Genomic DNA, 25,749 nt, shown 5'->3' with positions numbered 1-25,749 from the left:
ATTCAGAACCAGCCCTTGGTGTTCATTACCTCACAAAAAGCCCTCGCAGGAAACCCATTAGGTAGATGTTCTTTCTGTTTCTGAGAAGAATGGCTGTGCTCCCAGGGAATAGTGAGCCGCTGTGCTGCGACTTGAACACAGGGCTGTGAGTTGTCAGAGTCCGCGCTGGCCACCGAACCGTGCCTTCTTTTGGCGCTAAGGAATGCTACAGGAGTGTCTGCACGCGCACACACACACACACACACACACACACACACACACACACACGCAGAGCCCAGAGTGCCTGTATGCCAGTGTGCTGGACAGCAAGCCTCGGGGTGTCTGGAAACAGGCTCAGCCTACTGCTTCCGTTGCAGACTCCAGGCGCTCCCTGAGAACGGGCGCGGGAAGCCAGCACAGCCGCCGTTCACGTGGGTGCTGCCTCCCAGCTTTTATCTTGATGTTTGGGGAAGCTGGCGGGGCTCCACAGGTTGGTCTCTGCATTGTGTTGGGAATGCTTTACTGCGGAACTTTCCTCGCAGCCCGGCGAAGTGCTAGAGGGGAACTTGGGAGTAGTCAAAATCAGACAAATGTGGGAGGGCAGGCTCCGGCTTTGCAAGATGGAGCATAACGGAGGTGGTGGTGGTTGCTCGTTGGCACGGGGTAGACTCACACTCTACACCTGGATTGGCTAAGATGCTAAATTTTGTTACGTGCATTTTACCATAGTGAAAAACACTGGAGGAAATGTAGTGATAGTATGAGCCTTGGCGGGACAGATTTCTGCAAAGAGCCAGTGACCACCCGTCCCCTTGTTGCCCGAATGTACACAGCTTCTAGAATGCACTCTTTTTTGTAGTCGAGAGCAGGAAACTACAGCTTCCCGCTACAAGAACTCCCGGAGACAAAGTTCTGGCCTAACGGGAGACCTTGGCTGCAGCAGCGCAAAGGAGTGAGGCTGAAAGCTGGCCGGAGAAGTCCTGGCCCAGCCAGAGCCAAGCGGCCTGTCTGCGGCTGGGCGGGGCAGCGCGCGCAGAAACCCGGCCGATTCCGCCCCGCGCTTGGCAGCTGGAGCCTGTGATTACCCATCCAAAGAGGAGAGAAAAGAGAAAGGAAGAAAGGAAAGCTAGGGGAGGGGTAGAGGTTGGGGCGAGGAGGAGGGCCCTGCGCGCCGCCGGCCGAGCCTCACAGCCCCCTTCTAGACAAAGGGCTTGGCGGGAGGCGAGAACCGAACGTGCTCCTGGAAGGCAGCTCGGTGGCTCGGCCGCCACCGCCGAGGGTCCCGTCTCGGCAGATGGGCCAGATTTCTTCCAGACGGTCCTGGTGACCAGTGATCCTTACCCTTCCTTGGGCCTGCCGAGGGCTCCCGGCTGGGCCAGGCTGCCCCCCATCCAGCCTCCCCACCAGGGAAAGCGGTGGGCGCTGGGCCCCCGGCTCCTCTTACTGGGGTCTCCAGGGAGGCTGAGGGGAGCGGCCTCTCCAGGACGCGTTCCAGGCCGAGCGGGTGAAAGGCAGCCCAGGAGACAGATCTCGGTGACTGTTTGTCCTTCCAGCACCCCACGGGGTCGCCCAGGAGGGGGCAGGACGGCAGGCCGGCTCAGGAGTGTGGAGGGCGAGGGAATGGCGACATGGAGCGGGGTGCAGGGTGGGAGCTCGGGCGTTCGGGATCCTGCCTTCGCAATTGCTTCATGGCCCCTTGTGGCCAGTCACTGTGAACCCCCAGCGTGGTGACTCTGCCGGGCAGGCTGCAGTCTTCGGCCGAGCCGGGAGTCTCCCGGGGCGCTGGGAGAGCTGCGAGGCAAGCCGAGGCAAGGAGGTCTGCCGTGAAGCCAGCGGGAGGCAGAAGCTAGGCGGCCTCCCCGTGGCCGAGACGGGCTGGGTATTTGCGGGGTGCGCTGCAGTCTGCCTGGCACGCCTGTGTGATGCGCTGTCTAGAAGCCCTCATGGATTTGCGCCTTTCACTCAGAAAAATAAAAGTGCAGGAGGAGTCCTTGGGACGATCAAGCTGGAGTCACTGCACGGCTCCTGAGTGGGAGGTGAGGCGGGTCCACCCTGGGCGACCATCGAACTGTGGAGTTGACTCTCAGGTCCTGACTCCAGCCTAGGAGTGACCCTAGTCGTCCAACCGCCCTTGACAGAGCTGGGCCTGGGGGAGGAGAGGGCCTCTGAGCGCCAAGGAGCTGGCACTGCTCAGACAGGCCTGGGTCTTCCTAGGCGGCCTGCAGGGCTCCGGCCCAGACTCTGCCTGCTGGTGGAGGCCTGTGAACCCAGCTCCCTGGGCTCGGCAGGGACACAGCCGGGCGGGGAGGCCAGCAGACGGTCAGCTCCAAGGGGCAAGGACTTTACAAACGCGCTTCTCTCTTCTGCACAGGGAAACCTGCGTCCTGCGGGGCAGCCACCTGGCCCGGGCCCAGTGGCCAAGCTCCACTGCTGTTCAGTGTCCGAATTCGGCCCAGATCCGGGGCACTCAGCGGCCCCGCCCCTGCAGACCGGAAGCTGGTTTCCACCCCCCCCCCAGGGCTGCCGGGGTGACTGGCACAACGGGGCTCTCCACGAATTAGGGGCGTAGGTTACACGTGTTGAACAACAACAATAAAAAATGTAATAGATACAGGAGCAATCAGATCTCTCCAAGTGTTTTTAAGATGTGAGGGCTCATCCAGTTCAGTCCCCGTCAGAGACCAAAAAAAAAAAAAATCACCCGCGTCACTGTGAGTCTGGTGTCTGCTTAAATGCCGCTGGGGACTGGGGACTCATTACCCCTCAAAGCTGGACATCACCACTCAGCAGTGTTACGATTTTTAAAATTTTTCTTTTTTTAGAAGATTGCTCGATGTAGCTGTTACATTTTATTAAAACGAGGAGGCCAACAGAATTAATAGAAGTCATTCAGGTATTTTTGGTATTAACGCAGGAACCCTCAGAGGCTGCAGATGGGTGCTGGGAGGCGGCCTGCACGACCCCGGCTCCTGGGCATGACCCTGATGGGCACTGGGCTGGGGCAGAGACCTCCGCAGCTGTGGCAGTGGGCCCGTTTTCCCCTCAGGTACCCCTGAGGTTTCAGGGGCTGCTCCACTTCTGCCTGGAAAGCCCAGTGGCCTATGGAAAAAACTAAAAGGTCACCACTGGCAACAGGGGTCCTGTGTGGTCTCTGAGTCTCTCACTGGGAGGAGAAAAACTTTTTATTCTTTTTCTCAAGCCAAGAAAGTTTGGAAGGAAGTAAAGCTGTTGGTGATGAAAGCAGGCCCGCTGATCCAGATGTGTCAGGCTTCCCAGGGAGGGTCAGCCCTGCCAAAGCCAGGCCCTTCCCAAGCCAAGCCTGCTTAAGAGGGCTTTCCCTTTGGGAAGGGGGGAAAATATAAGAAAGAGAGAGAGAGAGAGAATGAATCTGTCTCACATGGAGTATGCGTTCTTCTGCCAGCCACCAGCCAGAGCTCCAGTCCAGCGCCTGGGAGCCAGTGAGTAGCGAGCGAGAAGGCAGGAGACCTGCTGAACTTGGCAGAATGCAGAACATTTCAGTCAATGGAATCAAAGCATATTTTCCAACACTTCTTCCTAGTGATTAAGTGTGGATAAATTATTTTGGTTGTTCCGTGCTCATGTGGGAGATATTCAAAATGTCATTAAAAGAAAAGAAACAATCCCCACCTGCTCCGAACAAGCCAGGGCTGGAACCCTGAGCCTTACGGAGGTGGCCAGGCGGAGCCCCTGGACTCAGAAACACGCGTAGAAAAACTCACCACTCCACCGTGGAGCCCCAGTGCTTTATAATAAAGAGCGGTTTCTTTTTATTTAATGCAACTTTCAGAATTTAAACACACAAAAAATGCGGGGTGGGAATGTTCACAATTCTGATAACCACAGTTGTAAATAGAAACATTCATTCATTTCTCATAAGATTATAAATATTTGATACTGAACCTGTAAAATGCACAGTTTATAAACTAAAAAACCCAAACTTGCTTCCTGCTAAAAAGGCATGTCATTTCATTGCGTTTCCTAAGCAGCAGATGGTCATTCACAGAATTTTAAATTACAACTTTTTTATAGTTTCCTTTTCAAAAAGGTTTATACTATTATATACAAAGTGAAACTGTTATCGCAGATTTTGAAATTAAGAGGTTTTAAGGCAAAGAGAGAAGTCCACCCTCAGCCCTCAGGGAGGCAGCCTGGCCCCCAGCTCCGCCAAGGGCACCCCTGGGAGGCAGCCTGGCCCCCAGCTCCGCCAAGGGCACCCCCGGGCCGGCCCCTCCTGGCCCTGGATGGACATTTGGACACCTTTCCCCATACACTAAACAGAAGACAGTGTGAAGTTAGATAGATAATGTGTTTGTTTATATATATATATATGTACCTGGTGGGGAATATATCGAATATATTTAATTTACACTGTACCACGCCTTCAAAAAATAAAATGTATATTTTCTTAAAAAAAAACAAGACAAAAAGTGATAAGAAATGATTATTTACATACTTTCTTCTTTCCTCTAGGTCCTGCAGGGCTCTGCGTTCCCTTGAGAGTCAAGGTAGCCACAGGCTCCAGCACTGAGGCCCATACACGCCTGTGTGTGCATGCATACACAAATATGTGTACACACTAATACAGAGTCATCTCAAAGAAGGTTCTCTATAGTAAAAGTGGGCACTCCGAAAAATTAAAACAATAAAGAAAAAAAGAGGAAAGAAAAAGAAAAAGGATAGGAAAGGGTGCCAGCTCCCTCGGCCTCCCTCTTCTCGGCACAGACCGCACAGACCTCGGCCAGTCTCTGAGCCTGGGCTGGCTGTCTCTGCAGAGTGGGCAGGGCCTGGGAGGAGGCCTGGCTCCCTGTGCTGGGACACTGCGGCTAGAGTCCGCGCTGGCAGCCAGTGGAGGGATGAGGGACTGGGGGCTGAAACAAACTGGGGCCGAGGTACACATGCATAGAGGTGAGGACCAAGACCACGGAGGAGAGGGCCAGAGCCGGCCTCAGACACTCAGACAGGGCCGGGAGAGTGCTTCGCAGGAGGCTGTGGAGAGCTGAGGGGGAGGCTGAGTGCAGAGTGGGGCCCACTTCCCAGGCTGGGACCCTGGGACTACTCCCAAGACCCTGGGAGTTTCTTCTGCCCGCCAGGTCCCCGCAATCCACAGGCCTGCACAGCCGAGGGTCTCTGCCCAGCCCTGCTGGGGTTGGGGCTCCTGCCCTCCTCACCAAGCCAACACAAACAAAGTGGCAGAACTCATAGACCAAATAGGAGCTATTTATTCGGTTCACAGTTGTGTGAAATGCAGCAATAAAAATCTTTGGACTTTAGCAAGTTGTTTTAATTTTTTTCTTCTTTTGAAATAATAATAATTATAATAATAAAAAAGTGTCCGATGTCCCATAATGGAGCCTAGGGGATTAAAAAAGATGAAACCCTAAACAGCCCCCTTTGCAAAAAAAATCATAAAATTAGCATAATCTGATAAACACAAAAAACTAAAAAATATTTTATAGTCAGACATTTTGGGTTTTACACCACCTGTAAATTATATACACATAGAATATTGCAGAACCGTAGCTAATACACAACATCTCCACTACTAATGCTGGTATACTCTTTCTACACTGGCCCTTTGTTAGGATTCTGAGTTATTGCATGCTTCCTGGCCCGAGCCTGGCCCGCCCGCCTACTCGCTGTCCGACTTGCCCTCCTTGGCGGCAGTGGAATGGTTGTACAGGCCCTGGGCCATGAGGTGCACGGCCAGCGTGTTCTTGTTGCCCGTGGCCTTCTTGATCTTGGCCCGCTTGTTCTGGAACCAGATCTTGATCTGCGACTCGTTGAGGCTGAGCTCCTGCGCCAGGCTCTGGCGCCGCTGCTCCGTCAGGTACCTGTTGGTCTGGAATTCCGCCTTGAGCCTCTGCAGCTGCTCCGCCGTGAAGGCCGTGCGTGGCCTCTTGTCCTCTTTGTTAAGGTTCTTCTTCTTTGGCTTGCGGGACCTGGGACCTGTGTGCGTGTGGAGAACAGAGACAGAGGTCACTGGAGCCGCCGTGTCTTCACCCCAGGCCAGGAGGGGCCGCTCCCAGAGGGCAGAGACCGAGCCGAGGCCACTGGAGCCAGCAGCAGGGCGGCAGGCCAGCTCCCACCCACCTCCACCAAAGAGGAGGGAGGTGTGGGTGCCGAAAGGGCCGGTCTAGAGCCCTCCAGTGGAAAGGCCACCGAACCCTAGGGCGCTCCAGATGAGGACTCCGGCTCCCAGAGGAAGCGGAAGGCTGGCACTTTCTGGCCCTCCCCCCACCAGCCCTTTCTTTCGGTCCAGGAGTCGAGAATGGAGTCCGTGCTGAGAGAAGGGTAAGGGTTAAGATAGGAGAAGGGGTGGGTAAAGCCTGCCCCCAGGGAACCCCTGCCAGGGTGCTTGGGCAGGAGGCTCAGGGTAAGAGGGCTCCCCGGGCCTGCAGCCAAGCCAGTCCCTCCAGCCTGCTCGCTGCCTGGGCCCTGCTTCCACGTTCCCGGCAGAAGGAAGAGGGTCTTTCCAGCGTGGGGAAGGAGCCGAGCCATTCACAGCCTCCCGGCTGACCTTGAACAGGCCTACACTTTTGACTTGTGCACTCCCCCAGCTGCCCGAGTGTGGGCTCGGAGGCTGAGCGGTGAGAAGGGCCAAGGACCAGGCCCGCCCAGGGAAAGAGGTGGGAGCCGAGGAAGGAGCTGAAGGAGCTGAAGCAGGCTCCTCTGTGGGCTACTCAAGTTACGGTGACAGGAAAGGTCAGCAGGGCCATCGGCAGGGAGTGGACCCTCAGTGTGGGTTCTCCATCTGCGAGGCACCCGAGTAAACTTCGGGGGGCACGGGGCCACAGTTTTATCCTGGGCCCCTTCTGCTAGAGGTGAATGAATCCAGATTTAGGACTCTTCAGGGCTTTAGCTCCCTTCCGTGCTGGAAACTGGCCACCGCTGCATGGGAAACCAGGGCCGCACTACCCGGGTCAGAAGGGTGGACGGGCAGCCTGGCCAAGTCCAAGAGGAGTGGGGGGACCAGAGGCTCAGAGTGGGCACGGGACCCCCTCACTGCCAATTCAGTGGGCAGGCTCCCTAGGAGGCAAACGAAAAGCGGGAAGGAGGGGCCGTGGCGGCGGCAAGAGGAGCCAGCCAAAGCTTCGGCTCAAACGCGCTGGGTTTTAGTTGTAAAAAACGCACCCGCTCATACCCACCCGCCATGGGAGTCCGTGCAAGGTCGCCATGGCGGTTTCCTGGAGGCCTCTGGCCGGCCTGGCTTTGATGGGGTGGTGTGCCGGTTTTGAGGGACACCAGGGCAAGGAAATGGAGTTCTGAGACCGGGGCCTCAACCCAACCCAGGCCCTGCAATCGCACAGAGCAGACCTGGCCTCGCTCTCCTGATCGTGGGTGGGTTCCGGGCCTCCACTCTCCCAACCCCCCCAGAAGCACTCTCCTGGCTCCCAGACTCCTCTCAGCCAGGTTCCTTTTCATGCATACACAAACCAGCCTCCAAAAAACATTATTTTAGGGCAAGAAAAATCTCCTTGAAATAATTTTTAGTTTCCTTTTCTGTCTTGATTATCTTTCACAAGGCAAACAAGTCTCTAAAACAGAATTAAACCACTGCAAAACCCCTGTCCCTTCATTCTTAAGCAGCTGGGAAGAAGAACCGTTCCTGGGGCAGGGTGGGGGCGTTAAGCCCAGGAAAGCCAGCTACTCAGGCTGGGCCGGACCGCGATGCCGGCTCTGCGGCTGCCGGCCGAGACGGTCACTTCTTTGCCGGCCGCACAAAGCCGGCCGCCTAGGCTCCTGGCCGACCGACATTGTGAGCTTCTACGTTAATTAAATATTAACAAAGGAAGGAGGCGAGAACAATGGAGCAAACTCAGGTCCAGCTGAAGAAATTTGGATTTCATCAGGAACACGCAGACACACACACGGAGACACACGGTGCGGGAAGGCAGCGGGCGACTCCTTCCTACTGCGATCTGGAAAACAGTTGAGGGCTGGAGCCGAGGGGGCTCAGTGCCAGCTCGGGACAAACGCAGCCCACTCCTAATGGCGCTTCCCGCTGCACACCCGCATACAAAGCAGCTACAAGAGCGCGGATGAGCTGTCCTTAATCACAGATGTCGGGGCTAGAAACGCATCCAGGGCTCTGTACACCCCGCAAAGCTGCTTCTTCTCCCACTCGAGAGGAAGCCTCACGGAGGTCCTTTCTACTTGGGGATCTCAATGCAGCCGCAGTTGCGTCCCTTCTCCAAGTTGGGCGCACTTAGGGCACCGCGCTTCTCCTGGCGGTTCTGCACATAAGGCCGCCGCAGAGGAGGAGGAAGGGGCCTCGCTCGCTCCCACCCCGGCTCGGCGCGAGCGTCCTCGCCCCTCCCCGGGTCAGCCGGGCGGGAGGGACCCGAGACGGCGAGACGCTTCCCGAGGCTGCAGCGGGGACGCCCGGCCGTCGGCCTCTGGGTCCCGGGCCGGGCTGGCTGAGTGCGCTGCGGGACGAGAACGGCTGCCGAGAACGGCCTTCCGAGCCCACCTCCGGCCCTCCCCGTCCCCGCGCAGCAGACTGCCATCCGGCGGGAGGGGGGCGAGGGCCGGCGAGGCGAGGCCGGAGGCGGGGGACAGACCCTTCCGCCCCTGCCCTGCGGGGCGCCGCGGGCTCACCTGAAGAGGGCCGGTCGGAGTAGCGCGTGCAGTAGACCCAGGCCGGCCAGAGCATGGGCTGCGCGCCCAGCGTGGCGCCGGCCTGCGAGCTGTCCGAGTCCGAGCTCACCGACAGGTCGCCGGCGCCCGCGCCCCGCGCCGAGAGCGCGCCGTCCGGGGCGGCCCCGGGCTCGCCGGCCTGCGTGGCGCCGCCGTGCGGCGGGCGCGCCTTGGAGCCGCCCTCGCCGTCGCCCGGGGGGGCGTCGCGCGGCCGCCCTCCCGCGCCCGGGGCGCCCGGCGGGCCGGGCCGGGGGTCGCCCGCGCCCCGCAGCGGGTCCGCGCCGCCCGCGTCCGCGCCCTTGCGCCGGCCGAACTCGGGCCGCAGGATGTTGTCGATGAAGAAGTTGGTGACGCGGGGCGGCGGCGCGGGGACGGCGGGCGCCGCGGGCGGGCCCGGGGCGCGCCGGCCGCCGGGCTCCGAGTCGCCGGGGCCGGGGTCGCGCCGCCGCGGGCCCTCGGCCGCCGCCGCCGCCGCCGCCGCCGCCGCGCCGTCCTCCATGCTGCTCGGCCGCTCGCAGTCGCCGCCGCGGGGTCAGGGCAGGCGCGCCCGCCGCTCTCCGCCGGCCCCGGGCCCCCGCGCGCATCGGCCGCGGCTCACGGCCGCCCGGGCCGCCCGCCCCGTCCGCGCGCCCCGGCCGGGCGCCGCGGGCTCGGCGCGCACATGGAGGCCCGCGGGCGAGCGCCCCCGCCGCGCCCCGCCGCGCCCCGCCGCCCGCGCCGCATGGGGGGCGCCGCCCCGCCGCTCGCCGGCTCCGCGCTCGGGACCCCGCCGCTCGGCGCCCGCGCGGACACTTTCTCCCCGGATTTTTGTTCTTATTTTTAACCGAGCCCCCTCGAGTGACGTCGCGGGCCGGGCTCCCGGACACGTGCCTCGGGCCAATGGCCGCCGCGCCGCGCGCCACGTGACGCGCCGGTGACAGCCGCCCCGCCCCGCCCCGCCCCCCCTTAAAGCGGCCGCGGCCCGGCCCGCGCGGGAGCCCCGGGCGCGCGAGACCCCGGCCCGGCGCCCCTCGCCCCGGCCCCGGGGCCCGGGGAGCCCGGCCACGGCCTCGCCCGGCCGGCCCCCGCGCGAAGGCTATTTTTTTTTAACATTTCCATATTGTTTTACCGTGGGGAGAAATCCCACAATTCCTTGCACAAAAATGCATAAATAATATTAAATGAGCTGCCGAGATACAAAGGGACTTTTGTAGCCCGCTGCCCTCGCTGGCAGAGAGGAAGATTGTCACTTACATTTGACTGTGGTCACCCGGCAGCATCCTGTGTTAAACGCCGAGCGGGCGCGCGGGGTACTCCCCCTGCAGACACTTATTCTAAGTGTGCGTGCGTGTGCGTGTGCGTGTCAGGGAGGCGCGTGCATACGGTAGGATTCCACCCGGGAAGTCGGTCCTCCTCTGGAAGCGCGCTTGTAGACCTGGAACAGCGCGGGAATGCAGCTCGGGGCGCCGTTTGCGGAAAGGAGGAATAAAAGGCGCCTGGAGGGTTCTAACTAAATCTTCCATTTGGGCCAAGAGGGCTGTCCCAACAGCCAAGCCTTCAAACAGGGAGGGGAGCTCCGGAGGGCGCGCCCGTGAGAAGGGCCGCCTCTTCCAAGCCCCCCAGCGAGGACTCTATCAGTCGGGGGGGGGGGGGGGGCTGCCAGGATGTTCGGCTCATTCTCTTTGTCTTTACAGCCTTTAAAGTAGTTCCTTAGCAAAGCAGGGCCAGTTCAGGAAGAATAGGGATGGGGCTGGGCAGACCCCCCAGTTCCTATCCCTCCCCCCCCCCAGCTGCTGTCAGCGAGCCGCACTGCTTTCCTTATCCTTCTCCTCCTCCCTGGAGCTCCTTCCAGTGGGCTGCTTCCTCCCCAAACACCGCCCACCTGGCCCAGAATTTAAAACAGGTTTGTATGGCAATCTGTGAACTTTGGGAAACATTCCCAAGAGCAGCTCACACGGTGCAGGGGAATCGGAAAGAGGGGAGGAGAGAGAAGGGGCCTACTGTGCCGAGTGCCAGGCCGGAGTGGCTGGCCAGGGCCAGCCTGTGGCCCCAGGCGATGAGACCTGCAGAGCAGCTCTCCTGGAGACTGGAGGTGTGTGCCGCCTGGCTGAGTACCATCCCCTCTGCAGTGGCTCAGTCCACTAGGCAGACTTGGGGTGCCCACCGGGCAGGAGGGGCCCGGAAGCAGCAGTCAGCCGGGCTGCCCCCTCCTGCAGGGTGGGGGTGGGAGGGAGTGCTGGGCTGGTTCTAGAGCCCCCAGAGGTGGCTGGGTGTGGGTAGACTCTGGAAACAGGTAGGTGGCCTCTGGGTCTGTCCCTGGCGGGATGGGGAAGTCGCTCTCACTGGAGTGACTCCTCCTGCCTCCACTTCCTTCCCCTGGAAGAGCCCTCTAATGTTTGTGGCTAGACACAGACCTGCCAGGGGTCCTCCCTGGGTCTCAAAAATAAGTAAAGGAAACCCCAGGGCCCACCTGTCTGTAGGAAAACAGCTGGGGACATCCTATGCGCAGGTGCTTAGGGTTTGGGAGGAACCTTCTTGCTACTGCAGGGCCTCTCACCACCAGCCAAGGAGTGGAGCCTTGTCTCCTGGTCTCCTCACGGTGGAGAGGCAGAGGGAGGACTCAGAGCTGTGCGCCTCCTTCCAAGCCATCCCAGGTCACTTTCTCCGCCCGTCCCGCGAAAACCCACTAGGCCCTCTCTGGACAGGTGTTTTCGGATGTCCTGGGAGGAACCTTGCCTCTTGGGCCTTGGTCTTAGGTGAGCCCAAGGTACTGGACTCCAGCTATGCCCTCTCGGGAGCCGCAGCCCCACATACAGGGCCTCAGCAGAACCTCTGAGAAGCAGACTGGCTCCAGGCCACCTGCCTGCTCCGGGGTGGCGGCCAGGCGACCCAGAGTCCAGGGCACTGTCAGGCTGGGGTGGGGGTGGGGGGTTCCTAGGCTGCTCTTGGGAAAAGAAGAGGGGACAGTAGAGGGCCGAGATGGAAAGGGAACAAGGAGAGGACTCATTGGAGGAGGACATGGGGCCCCCAGAGCCCACTCCTACATGAAAATGGAAAAGTTGAGGCAGCAGTTTGCCCCTGGAGGTGGGCACCATCCAGAAGGCCCCAGGACAGGAAGATGCTCACAGAAAGCCCAGAAAGTTCCACTGCCGAGGGGCCTGGGGAATCTTCAGTCTCACGAACCAACCTCCACACCCTGTTCCAGGAAGCATCTAAAACGTGCTTGGGTCCCTGCTGCGGCCTCCGGGGGTGGGGGGGGGCATGGGAGGCACATTGCCAAGTCTCTCCTCCCGGGGCTGGGCTAGTGGGTACCAACCCGGGCGCCAGCTCTCCTAGGCTTCACCGGAGAATGGCTGCCGCCCCCGGTGCTCCTCCAACCAATCAGCCCCGGGCATTGGTGTGAAGGAAGCTTTGGCCCCAAACCTCTTTTGCTTTCCACCCTCTCCGGGACCGGGAGGTGCCCGCAAGCCACCCGCCTACACAGAACTGCCCTCTACCTTTCGGAGCTGGTCGCACAAAGGGCACGGGCACAAAGGCACTGCCGCCCTGGCCCCGGGACCTCCCGACCACGCAGCTGTGGTGGCCCGGCTGCCCACCCGCCCGTGTGATTTTTTATTTATTTTTCTTGTAACGAGGCCAGGGGAGGGAGGCTTTCCCGACCCTTCCAGGGCACCCGTGCTTCCCTCGCGTCTCTAGGTCGTTGTGGGGACACCAGGAGATAACGAAAGGGGCCAAGGGGCTTCGGATCTCGGGGGTCCCGGCCGCGCTCGGCAGAGACCACTCTGGAGAGCGGAAATCCCGGCCAGTCCTGAGCCCGGCGGGCAGCGGACCGAGCGCCATGAACGCCGCGGGCCGGGAGGCAGCCTGGCCCTCTGGCTGGTAGACAAAGGCCAAAATGCGGGGCGCCGGAGAGGGCCCGGGCCCTGAGCTCGCGGTTCCGGCTCACAGCGGCCGAGCTGCCTCTGACTGGCCGCAGGGAGGAATGGGTTAACACGGCCGCGGCGGCCTGGCCTGGGCCTGGAGCCTCGCGGACTCCTGCGCCAAGCCTGCAAGGGGCGCCGTGCAGCCCAAACAGCAGGTCTGTGGGAGGCTGCGGGCCTCGCTGGGCCGGACTCGGCCAGCGCCTGGGTGCTGGGGAGTGAGCGGAGAGGCACCCACGGGCGCACCCTCCAGTCCCGGCCACCGGGAGACTAGACGCTTAGCCCCCGCCGTGCCGGTAAGTGGGCAGCTATCCCAAGCAGGAGCTGCAGGCGGAGAAACCTGGTTTCTTCTGAGGTTCTGCAAGAGCCGAGAGCCGGCTTCCCTGATTTTAGTGAACTACGCACCCGCACAAGGTCCTCTGGGCCACCATCCAGCCCCTGGGCAGCTTTCCTGGGCTGGGGCACTGCTGGGGGACTTGGCTTCCCCGCGATGGTCTGACTTGGGGCCCCCTTTCCAGCACTCGCTCCTGGGTTTACAGCAGGTCTTCCTTCCGGGGAAACTGGGCCCCTCCCACCGGCGGCACCCTGCAGACCGGCAGGGTGGGTCTAGGGTGTCTGCCACAGGGACCATGGTCAGGAGCTCAGACTGTCCCTTGACCTAGTACCTCAACGCTAAGAAAAACGACCCCCCCCAAATGCAGACACCCAGAAGAAAGTGGCACATTCAAAAAAATCTAGAGTTGAATAAGTAAACTGGCTTGAGAAGGGATCTTGAGAGTGGCCCCTAGGGTCTGGGCTGGCTAAGCACACCAAAACAGGAAGGAAGACTTCTGAAGGGGTGTCCCGCTTTGAGCTGGCTCCCCAGCGCGCACTTGTTTACAGCAGGGAGAAATGCTCGTGTCTGCCCACCACCTTCCTTTTGACCTTTGGAAAGAAAACAAGATGTTCAAAGGGAACTCTTGACCTCCTGCCTTTGCTTCAAAGAATGAGAGGTTTCTTAGTCTCTTTCTGTCTGCCAAAGGCCACAGGTGTCACAGAAAGGCAAGTTCAGAATAATGCTAACTTGGTGGGTTTGGGGAAATACAATCTGGGTGTCTGGGCAGATCCAGGACTTAAGGCACGTACAGTCAGGCTTAAACCAGGTGGGTGAACCCAGCCAAATGTCCTGCAGTTGGCACAGTAGGACAGTTTCATGTTGGGGAACAATGTCTAAATGACCTCCCCAGCGCAGACGTCAACAAGTAAATACTTTATGTGTACCGTTATATACTGGGTAACCAGAGATTGCCCGCACCCCTTAGTGCTGGGAATTGAACCCAAGATACTTCCAGCTCTTTTTGATTTTTTTGTTTTGAAATACAGTTTTACTAAGTTGCTAAGGGGTCTGGCTAAGTTGCTGAGGCTGGCTTCAAATCTGTGACCCTCCTGTCTCAATCACCCCAGTACTGGGATTACAGGCATGTGCCACCGTGCCAGCTCAGATTTTTAAATTTTTATGTTTAAATGAGAGTAATGGAATTGATTTCTTTCCCCTCTGTCAAACAGCTGAATATGGTTTTATATATGGTGACTAAATTGTGAATTAAATCCAGACATTTCCTCGACTCGATTAAATCCCTCGGAGTGTGCCAAGGTTGGTCATGGCTTTAGCGTGGGTATCTTTAATTGGCAGACACCCTTCATATAGCATGTGGTGAGGGTCCCGGTAGCCAATGGGTGCCTGGTGAAGCCTGGTGACCTCCACCCTCTCACAAGCACAAAGGCTCAGGAATGCCCTCGGTGACTCCCCTCAGATGCTCAGTGCCACAGCAGCACCGTGGGCACCTGTCCTTAGTGTTCCCCAAGGCCCAGACTCCCCACCCTGGACAGCTGTCCTGCCTCACTACCGTCAGGGCCCGGAGGCCCTCCGCAGCTCTCCTCTGCTTTTCCCATCACCCAGCATTTCTGTCCATCGAGGGAGAAGACCAGCCAGGCAATACTTTAAAACCAAGGCGCGTTGTAAGAGTGTCCTTTATCCTCCCAAACCCTCCTCCTCTAAAAACACTCCCACTCTCTCCAGGAAGCCTCTTTGTGTTAGAAGGCGTGTTGTGGAGTCGAAGGGTTTTCTGAGTCCTCACACCATTTAATCCCCTAAAACACAACAGCCTCTGTGACCACGCAGAACTCTGCAACCCTACACCGTTTGGAGTATCCAGCCAGGAGAGAGAAACGGGATCCGGGCAGGGATTCCCCACATTTGTAGCTAATGCCCTTAAATTCCCCATCGACCAGGGGTGAAAAATTCGAGCTGTTCTAATTAACTGTCCAATTTTAGTTCTCAGTCTGTGCTGCCAGAGCTGGCTTTGGCGGCAGCTCAGCCTCTGGGTTACAGATGTTGGGGGCAGCTTGGCGGGAAGGGGGTCTCTGGACACTTCAGTCTGGACGGGAAAGTTTGGTCCAAGCCATAGCGCCGCGCAGGGCAAGGCGCTGGTTCCCCAAACGAAGGACGGGCACTGGGCCACACTTGGGGTTTTCACAGATACAAGTTCAGCTGCGCCTCCCGCAAACACCCCTACGATCTCAGTTTTGAACGCAGAACGCGGAATCGCGGCTCCCTGGGCTGGAAACCTCTCTCCCGGAGCATTCTCCGCAGTATGCGGCCGAAATGGATTTCGGGTCCGGAGTCGCAAAGAGGAAAGCGTCCGCAGGGTCCGGCTCCAGGCTGAATGCAGGTGCACAACCCTTCTGTCCCGGAGCGGAGATCTTTTCCGCAGCGGAAACGCTCCTGGAAAACAAACCGGGCAAAAGGAAGTCAGCGGTGCGGGTCTGCGGGAAGGCACGCTCCCTCTTTGCGGAACCCCGCGCCCGGCGCTCTCAGGCTCCGGAGAGGGACTGGGGCTGGGTGCCCAGGGGCTCGGCGGGGAGCCCAGCCTCTCACCGGGCTGGGGTGGGTAGCCTGGCACCGCAGGCGCCCACCCCCGTGCTGACCACTCGCGCACCCGGAGGCCAGGGGGCCCGCTGTCCCCCGCGTCACCCGGGAGTGACCCCGCGGTGCCGGGCGGCGCACGGGGCTCCTCCGCCCCGCGGGAGCCGGACCGCGAGGGCAGCTGTCCACATGTCCGAGGCGGAGCCCCACGCTGGCCGAGTGCGCACGCTCGGCGGGAGCCGGCTGTGCACGGCTGGGGTGGGTGGAGGCGTGAGTGGACCCGTGGGCACCCGCACCGGCCTTGGCTCGCAGGAGTAAGACCCAGTATCCTTCCAGAATCAGCAGCCGGCCTCTGTTGGGAATGCGGCCCCTCTTTCATCTCCAGACTCCTTCCCACCTCGCTGGGGCAACGGGTGGGTATAGGGGCCCCTCGATGGGGCTTCTAGTGTTAGGGTCCCAGCAGGACCCGGGAGGGTTTTCTTCTAGGATTGGGGAAACCGGGTCCTTGCCGTCTCCACCCCGCACCATCTGAGCAGCAGCCTCTAACCCGGGGCGAGCGCGGCTTAGGGATGACTTCTACTGACCTGCGGCGCCTCCCCAGAAGCCCCGAGGAGGGGAGGGCTCTGTGGCTGGGCGGGGTATGGGTGGGTGTCTGGACTCCAGTCCTTTAGTTAAAGCAGGACCCAGGGGAAAGACCCCGGCGCGCCCCTGTCTTCTAGGGGGAAGTGGACTGGGGCCTGGGCCGCGAGGGCGGGGAGTCCGAGCCGGGATCCGAGCGGCTACTTGGATCGAGAACTTTCCCTCCCATGCGAAACCCTGCTTCCTCCTCCCCCAAATCCGGGGCCTAGGGGCCCCTCCCCAGCGCCCAGCGCCCAGCGCCCGGGTCTGCGAATGGACCTCCGAGGTCTCCGCAGCTCACAGATCAGAGGCCGCGATGGCCTCGCCGCCGTGGTCCAATGAGCAGTAAGCGCTGGGCGACAAAGCAGGGGCTCCGCGCGGACCCGCGAGCAGCGACTCCAAAGCGGGCGGTCTGGAAGGCTGCCCCCGCAGGCCGGCCCGGCACCCCCACCCCGGGAAAGGCCGCGGCGCGGCGGCCCCGGGCTCGGGCTGGCTCCGCTGCGGCGTCCGGGAGGCCCCGGGGGCGACGGCGGCCGAGCGAGTCCTAATCTACTCCCCGCCGGCCTCGGCGGCCTCGGTCAGCTCTCCCTCGGCGGCTGAGTCCGAGCTCCCGCGCCGCACGCGCGCTCCCTTCGGCTGTTGCTCTGCCGGCCTCGGACTGCGGGAGGGGAGCCGAGCAGCGGACGCCCCGGGGCGCCGGGGCGGGGGACGCCGCTCTGCACTCCGCGGCCAAGCCCGGAGCCCGGCCTGCCCGGAGAAAAGGATCTGCGGGGTCGACAGGCGCTAGTGCGCGCACCTGCCCCCCCCCATCTCCGCAGCGCGCACCTGCCCCCCCCCGCATCTCCGCAGCGCATCTGCCCCCCATCTCCGCAGCGCGCGCCTGCCTCCCCATCTCCTGCCTCCCCATCTCCGCAGCGCGCACCTGACCCCCCCCCGCGCATCTCCGCAGAGCATCTGCCCCCCCATCTCCGCAGCGCGCGCCTGCCTCCCCATCTCCTGCCCCCCCCATCTCCGCAGCGCGCACCTGCCCCCCCCCGCATCTCCGCAGCGCGCGGCCCCCCCAACTCCGCAGCCCCCCCCGCATCTCCGCAGCGCGCGCCCGCCCCCCCCCGCATCTTCGCAGCGCGCCTGCCCCCCCCCGCATCTCCGCAGCGCGCACCTGCGAGAAGTCCCCCCTTCGTAGCCACAGCACCTCCCTGTCTTGTATTAAATGTGTGCACCACTCTTCCGGAGAACCTTGGAGAAGGGGGCGGGGAGATGAAAAGGTCAGAGGTTAGGACGGATTACTGCACAGTGACCCCTCTCATGCTCAGCAGCCCAGGGAGGAAATCTCTGTAGCAAAGGATCCAGACCTCTTGTTAAAAGGGAATGTTTGGGGAAAGCGCGCTTCCTACGGAGACCAGACACAGGGTAGAATCGAAATGATTAGACGACGCCTGGCAGAAAGAGAGCTGAGCACCCCGGGTGAGGGGACTGCACAGGGCACTCAGGAGGGGACAGTCTGGCACCTGTCAGAGCGAACTCAGCCCCAGCCTTGCCGGACCTGCGGAGGCTGCTGCTGCTTCTGGCTCTGCCTCCCACCTTGCTGGGCAGGAGCTGAAAACAGGTCCTTGGCTGTGCCCCACCCTCCCCAGATTCTCGGTAATAAATTCTTCCTGGGGTTCTGAACTGCACCCACTCACTTTCTCAGCCAGGGCCTGGAAATGTGAGGGCGACAGTTTCCGGCTCCAGCCGGCCTGTAAGGGTGTCTTAGCACCCAGTGCTGATGACCGCCAGGATTGCTCTGCAGATTTGAAGCAGGCGGTGGGTACAGCTGCCTCCTACAGTGCTGCCCTGGGAGCCCCGTGGGCATCTAGAATTTCCCATCCAAGTCAGAGCCAAGTGCTGCCCCCCCCCCTGGCCTCCCAGTTTCCCCCACTGGCCCAACTGCGCTGGGCAAGCCCTGGGCAGGTCCTGTGACTCCCCACTGGCCCTCCTCCATTAGCGAGGGCGCTGGCTCCACCTCAGCATAGACCCCCCTGCCCCACTTCTTCCACTTCCCCTGCCCACCTCAAAGCCATCTCTTCACTGCAGTGTCTTCTGTCTGCTCCACTAACTCACTGGGTCCTCACCCACTGGGGACTGAACCCAGGGGGGGGTCTGCCTTGCAGCCACAGCCTCAGCCCTGCTTCATTTGTTATTCTGAAACTGTCTCCCCAAGTTGCTAAGGGTCTCACTAAATTGCTGAGGCCGATCACAAACCTGCAATCCTCCCGCCTCAGCCTCCTAAGAACTGGGATCATAAGACTATTTTATTTATTGATGGTTCCATTTTATTTTTATTTATTTGGAAGCAGGGTCTCACTTAGTTGCTGACAGCCTTATTAAGTTGCTGAGCTTGGCTTCAAACTGGCCGTCCCCCTATCCAGCCTCCCAACTGCTGGGATTACAGGTGTGCGCCACCACGCCTGGCTCACAGTAAGCTTTTAAAGAGTAAACTTGGGTGGGAACCAGTGGTCTCCACACATGGGGAATCAGACACATCCTCTTTGTGCCCCTCAAGGGTCAGCGAGCTCCAGCCCTGCCTCCCTCAGCAAGCCTGGGTCTTGCAGTTCTGGAACCTCTGTGGCTGTCTTCATTCCTAGCTCCACCCCTTGTCTGGAACATTCTCCCTCTTGATATTGGAAAGACCATGCTATCTAAAACAGCTGCCTCATCCAGTTATATTCTTTTTTTTTTTCTTTCTTTGTGTGCTTGGGATTTAACCCAGGGGCATTCTACTTTGGAGCTACACCCAGCCTTTTTTTTTTTTTTAATTTTGAAACAGGGTCTCACTAAGTTTCTGAGGGCTTTGCCTAATTTCTGAGATGGGCCTGAAACCTGCAATCCTCCTGTTTCAGCCTCCCAGGTACTGAGATTATAGGTCTGCCCACCTCACCCGATTTTATTCTTCTTGCGCTAATGACTCCTTGCAGTACAGATGTGTCTGGGTTTACTGGCTGGCTTTCTTTTTGAAAGAGGACTTTCCGAGGGCTGGTCTTCAGGGAAGCAGCCCTGGTCCTGGAAGAAGGGCTGGCACACGGCAGTACCAAGTCGGCACGCTCAAAGAGCTTTTGTATATTTGGGACCTATCTGCTGATACTTACCGTATTAGAAATGGAAATGGAAATGTTTTGAATATATTGATTAAGTTGTTCATTTACAATGACGATAAAACACCCCTCTGTTTCACATACTTTAGTGAGCACTTACTGCTCCCCCCAAACACCAAAAGCTCAGTGTCAGAGCCAAGAGTGGTATTTTAGGGCTTGCACACCTCCCGACGGGCTCAACAGGGGACGGCTGGATTCGCTTTTCTGCTTCTGCAATTCATTACTTTGGTTCAAGTGTAGAAAGGAAATGTAGCCTCTGATAGGTCATTGGAATAGGGAGGAGCATTTCATCAGCCCTGTCAAATACCTGTGATGTCAAACTCCACCAGGCCGAAGTTTTTTAAACGTTGTTTGCAATATGGAATTTCAAACCATGTCAGTGAATGTGACCTGCTCTATTACACTGAAGTCGGCTGACCTCTCCTGCGCACTCGTGTGTGTGTGTGTGTGTGTGTGTGTGTGTGTGTGTGTGTGTGTGTTGCTGGGGGATGGAGCCCAGGGGCATTCTACCTCCAAGCCACACTCCTGACCTATATTTATTTTTTTAAATTTGGAAACAGGATCTTGATAAGTTCCTGAGGCTGGCTTGGCGCCTGTGATCCTCTTGTCAGCCTCCGAGTACTGGAATCACAAACACGCTGCCGTGCGTGACACTCTTCTGTGGTTTTGTGACATCACACACTGGGAATTTGGAAAATAATGGCTCACAGAGTTATATAGTTCTTTCTAATATTGACGAATACATTCCCTACTTTTTCAGGAACTTTTTTTTTGTGTGGTGGTACTGGAGATGGAACCTAGGGGCATTTTACCTCAGAGTTACATCCCCAGCACAGCCCTATTTTTTATTTGTTATTTTGAAACAGGGTCTCATTGAGTTGCACAGGGCCTCACTAACTAGCTGAGGCTGTCGTGAACTGCAATCCTCTTGTCTCAGTCTCCCAAATGCTGGGATTACAAGCATGCACCACCACGCTAAACTTCAAGGACCTTCTTCTTCTTCTTCTTCTTCTTCTTCTTCTTCTTCTTCTTCTTCTTCTTCTTCTTCTTCTTCTCCTCCTTCTCCTTCTCCTCCTCCTCCTCCTCCTCCTCCTCCTCCTCCTCCTCCTCCTCCTCCTCCTTCTTCTGCTTAGGATGGAACCCAGAGGCTTTCTACCATTGGGCTGCAAACAGGGTCTCACTAAGTTGCTGAGAGCCTAAGTAGCTGAGGCTGGCTTCGAACCCGCACAATCCTCCCGTCTCAGCCTCCCAAGCGTGGGGATTACAAGCGTGCGCCACCACGCCTGGCTTCAAGGCCATTCTTAAGTGAAAGTGGCATTAGAACCAACCAACTAACTAGCTAGCTAACTAACTGTGAAGCAGCTATGAAGAATTCCACACCCACTGCTGTCATCGGAGCCTGTAGCCGCCCTGGGGCCAGTTATTTCTGCACATCAGTCTACACAGCAGCAAAGCCACCGGGTGCCTCGGTATAACTGAAAACTGCTGAGGGGTAGGTGCTCACTCCAAATGGCCTTGCGGAGCTCCAGGATCTGCCTTTTGAGAATCACTGTGCCCCGTGGGTATTCCAGGAATGAACGAATGACTTTGCAACAACCATATTCACTGGATGGCAAGGGCCACAGCCCTTGTCCACAGCTCTGGGGACGGGGCATGGTGGTGCACGCCTGTAATCCCAGTACCGAGACAGGAGGACCACAGGTTTGTGGCCAGCCTCAGCTACTTAGTGAGGCTCTATTTCAAAATAAAGAATAAAAAATAGGGCTGGGGTTAACTTGCAGGTAGATTGTCCCTGGGTTCCATCCCCAGTACTACAATCAATCAGTCAATAAACAAACTAAAAATAAAAATAAAATTGTAAAATGTAAGGTTGCAAAGAAAAATTTGTATCTTAAAAAGATGAGATCTGGGTGGTGATATTACGTAGACAATGGGCATTCATTAAAAAATGTTACTGAAGCTGGGCGTGGTGGCGCACGCTTGTAATCCCAGCATTCGGGAGGCTGAGACCTGAGGATCGCGGTTCGCGGACAGCCTCAGCTACTTTGTGAGGCCCTCTGCAACTCAGTGAGACCCAGTTTCAAAATAAAGAATAAAAAATAGGGCAGGGGGTGACACTTGGAGGTCAAATGCCCCTGGGTTCCATCCCTAGACCTAAAAAAAATAAATGTTACTGAAGCCGGGTGTGATGGCTCATGCTTGTAATCCCAGCATTCAGGAGGCGGAGACCTGAGGATCGCAGTTCATGAACAGCCTCAGCTACTTAGCGAGGCCCCTGGCAACTCAGTGAGACCCTGTTTTAAAAAATAAAAATACTAAAAATAGTGCGGGGGGTGTAGCTTGGCCGTGGGAGGAGAGGTGTTCCTAGCAGGTGCAGGGCCCGGCCCCGGGTCTGCAGGCCGCCATGGTCTGTGAGCATGCCCAGAGCCTGCGACATCCAGTCACACGGAGCCCCTGCTTCCTGCCCTCAGACACTGGACTGGGACATCTGAATGGCTCCCGTAGCCCCGCGTCCATTTCGTCTCCCTCAGGGCGTCCCAAGCCCTGCACTGCGCTACTCCCTCTCCCAGTGCTCTTTGGGGTGGGAACGCAGGTCAGAGCTCCTGCCCGCTGCCTCTGTACCTGAGCCTCTGCTGGAGGAGGGGAGGCCCAGGAAGAGGGAGGCCCCAGAGCTCCAGGGACCAGGGAGGCACACAGCCCGAGGCCCCAGGCTCCTATCCAACCTCTTAGAAAGTAATGAATGTAAATTAGTTCGGCTATTATGGAGAACAGTATGGGGGTCCCTGGAAAACCTAAAAATAGATTTGCTCTGTGATCTGCTATCCCACTCTGCATGCGTACCCAGAGGACATAAAATCAGCATGCCAGGGACACGATAGCAGGCGAGGGAATCAACCTGGGCGCACGGCAGTGGGCGGGTGGGTCAAGAACATGTGGCATCCGTGAGTGGAATACTATTCAGCCACAAAGAGGAGCAAAGCCTGTCATGGGCAGCAGAGTAGGTGGAGCTAGAGGACTCGTGTTGAGGGAAAAGTCAGACACAGAAAGACCAGTGCCAGGTTCTCTCGTATGAGAAGCTAAAAAGTCGCTTCCATGTGGGTTGTGAAGACCAGAGGCCAGGCGACCGCGTGGAGGAGGTGGACTGATCAGTGCACAGCACACGTGTGTGGAAGTATGCTGAACCCTGTTAAGATGCATAACCCACACACTGCTCAGAAAGAACGGCAATAATGATTGCTGGTGGCAGCTGCCGGTGGAATATAATTAAAGCCATTTAGAAAGAGAGGAAGGGAGAGTGAAGGGGGAGGGAGCCCTTTGCCACCCAGGTCCTTGGGCTGCAGGGACCCGCTGGGGCCCAGGTGTGCGCCGAGCAGGTGGAAGCCAGCCTGCGCCGCCCAGGCACAGCCTCTGCCTCCGCGGCTCCGGGCACAGTGGGCACTGGCAGGACGGTTCCCCAGGTGGAAGCTGGAGCTCCTTCTGGACACAGCAGGGAGCGGGCACTGCCCCAAGGGCCCACTCGCCAGCCAGTCTGGTTACCAGCTCGCAGGTCAGAGCATTCTGGAGCACAGCACTGTCCAAGCGTGGCTTTCAAAGTCATCTAGTGGACACTCTGATGTCAGGAGTGAGGAGGCAGGTATGCAGGAAGGTGGCGAGGCAGGTGTGAGCAGGTGTGAGCAGGCGGGGAGGCAGGTGTGAGCAGGTGGGGAGGCAGGTGTGAGCAGGTGGGGAGGCAGGTGTGGGCAGGCGGGGAGGTAGGTGTGAGCAGGTGTGAGCGGGCGGGGAGGCAGGTGTGCAGGCCGTTGTTTGTCGTCTCCTGCCCGTGCCTGCGAGCAGAAGGCGCAGCCCAATGTCCCAGTCACATCTGCAAAGACCATTCTGCTGTGCTCACTGGCAGATAGAGGTGAGGGGATTGAGACCTGGGCACCTCTGAGCGTCCTGTCCACGTGATGGGTCTGCAGGGATCCAGTGGGAAGGTTCTGTGCGCTCCCGTCCTGCTCGCCCTCGTGACAGCAACCCACGGAGCAAGATGTTCCTTACCTTCAAGCCACCCACTCGACTGATGTCACTGAGCCTGGGAAATGCGGCTTGCCCATGCAGGAACCAGTTAGCCCGGCATCAGCCCTGAAACCTCCGCTGTCCCAACCCAGCCAGGACCAGCGTGTTGGGACCAGTGGCTCGGGTCACCACCTCTGACGGGCAGTCCGCTCCTGGCTGGCGCAGAGGAGGGCTCCAGGGAGCTCTGGAAGGCAGGACCTCAGTCTCTAGAACCCTTGGAGTTCACTTGGAGTCGGGGTGTACACAGGAATCAGCACTGTTGACAAGCCTCTCGGGTGATTCTGGACAGAGCGAGCGGTTGACCAGCAAAGTTGAAGCTGGCAAGCTGGGCCTCCCGGGCATCCAGAGCACCTCTGTTCCCACCGCTGTCTGTGGTTTTCCTCTGTCTCCTGAGCTGGGCGCTGAGTCCCAGGAGAGGGAGGTCTCTTTGCCTTTGCCCAGGGTGCTGCACCTGCGCCTGTTGGGGCCCCATAAAGAACACCTGCCTTCTGGCTGCCAGGCATGGCAGTGGCAGCTGGGGGTGTCTCCCAGCTTGGGACCCAAAGTGCACTGAGGTGTCTGGCCAGCTCGGGGCGCAAGGCACCTTCGTCCCCACCCAGAAGGAGCAAATCCTGGTTCATTGTGCAGATCCCGCCTGAGGCCCGGGCACAGTGGCGATGTGCGTGCATTCTTTGCAAGGTGCGCTTGCTGCTAGGTGTGGCTATGCCTGCTAGGTGTAGCTATGCGCATCGGGTCTGCGTCTGGGGACCAAGGTGTGAGAGCAGAGCGCACAGCTGGGGACCAGAGGGAGTCTAGCTCTCACCCTGTCATTAAGCAGCTGGGTAGCCCTGGCAAGTCCCGACACCTCCAGGGGCTTCCCGAATGATGGGCTCCGTAATATTCCCCAGCTGCCATTCCACGGGGACTGCTGGAGCTCGCGGTGGTCAGGCTGGGGGACATTTTCTAGGCTAATTGAGCTTTGCCCCCAATTCCACCCTCTCTGAGAAGTAGACTCCTGATTATTCACTTATTAGAGTGCGCTTTAAATAGGACGTCCGTTTCTTCCTCACCCACCAAGCCAGGCTCTCAATGGAGAATCCACGGCCCGCGGGAACGCCAAGCCCCGTCTACATGGAGGAGCGCAGTTGGTGGAGGAGCGCTCCCCACCAGGGAGGGAGCCTGCTTTCATTTCCTTTCCACGTGGGGGCAGGTCTCAGGATATGACAATTAAAAAGAGGAAAAACCCATTTGCATTCTTCCTGGGTGTTAATGACCTTCCAAACCAATGTTCAATTGTCTAGCTTGAAACAGTGGAGCGCACATCGGCATGAATAATTCAACGGGCGGAGCTCTCCCACACATGCACGGGGTAAAATCCTTATTTTTGACCTAGTTCCTAAAGTTGAATCGGTTCATGTAATCTCTACACACACATGCTTTCTATTTTCTAAAGGTATGCGCTGTTTTACTCAAAGATATCACATTCCAAGTAAACTTAGTGTCAAGGTTTGGAGACTTGAATTGGTGAAGCATAGACTTAATTTGTTTTACATAACCTGAAGCTTTAAACTTAATTAATTTTCTGTTTGGGGCACCAAGGCACCTCCTGGGTAGCTGCGATAGGGCTGCAGCAGGCATCGCAAACACAGAGGGAGGAGTGGACAGACCCAAAGCAGGACCGTCCTGGAGGCATCCGCGGAGCTTGTGGCTCGGGGCTGTGGCTGGGGCTCGGCTGGTGCCCAAAGCGACCAGAGGTCAGAAGCGAGGGACAGCCATGGGTGGACAGAGAGACAAGGGAGAGCTGCTGGGACCCGCCAGGACCACGCTGCCGCCCAGAGGCCGAACCCTCTCAGACAGACCGGAAGACCTTCTCTAAGCGGACGGCCATACTACGATTCCACAGCCTCACTACAGAGCGTTGCTGTGGGGGACGCAGGCTCCCTCCTGGCCTGAAGCTGTCAGCGAGGAACTTCCGGGCTTGGAGCCCTCCTTTTTTTGTGGTACTAGGCATGGAACCCAGGGGCATCCTATCTCTGAGATACACCCCCAGCCCTATTTTTTTAGTCTTTATTTTGAAACAGGATCTCACTGAATTGCAGAGGGCCTCACTAAGTAGCTGAGGCTGTCCACACACCTGTATCCTCTTGTCTCAGCCTCCCAAATGCTGGGATTACAAGTGTGCGCCACCATGCCTGGCTGAAGGCCTGGTTTTGTTTGTTTGTTTGTTTTGTTTTGTTTTGTTTTTTGTTTTGTTTTGTACTAGGAATGGAACCCCGGGGCATTCTACCTCTGAGCTACACCCCCAGTCCTATTTTTATTCTTCATTTTGAAACAGGGTCTCACTGAGTTGCAGAGGGCCTCACTAAGTAGCTGAGGCTAGCTGCAAACCGTGATCCTCCTGTCTCAACCTCCCAAATGCTGGGATGACAAGCGTGTACCACCACACCTGGCTTGGAGCCCTATTTTAAATGTACTCCCCGTGCAATTCTTAAAAAAATGTATTAGTTTCCTGGACTCACAAACT

The 25,749-nt window shown here is 58.4% G+C and overlaps 1 protein-coding gene across 1 annotated transcript; it reads right to left on the bottom strand.

Annotated features, from left to right (window-relative positions):
- Positions 1-5,629: 5,629 nt before the first annotated feature.
- Positions 5,630-9,136, bottom strand: EN2 (engrailed homeobox 2; the record flags this gene model as incomplete). The annotated part of the gene is made up of 2 exons (XM_080701296.1): positions 5,630-5,946; positions 8,599-9,136. 2 exons carry the CDS (start codon positions 9,134-9,136, stop codon positions 5,630-5,632), a joined length of 855 nt encoding a protein of 284 aa, XP_080557422.1.
- Between the last annotated feature and the right edge of the window lie 16,613 nt (positions 9,137-25,749).

Source organism: Muscardinus avellanarius, assembly GCF_963383645.1.
Source record: "Muscardinus avellanarius genome assembly, chromosome: 9".
Classification (NCBI taxonomy): Eukaryota; Metazoa; Chordata; class Mammalia; order Rodentia; family Gliridae; genus Muscardinus; species Muscardinus avellanarius.
Note: the sequence above shows the minus strand (reverse complement) of the source record. Positions and strands in the feature narration are given on the sequence as shown.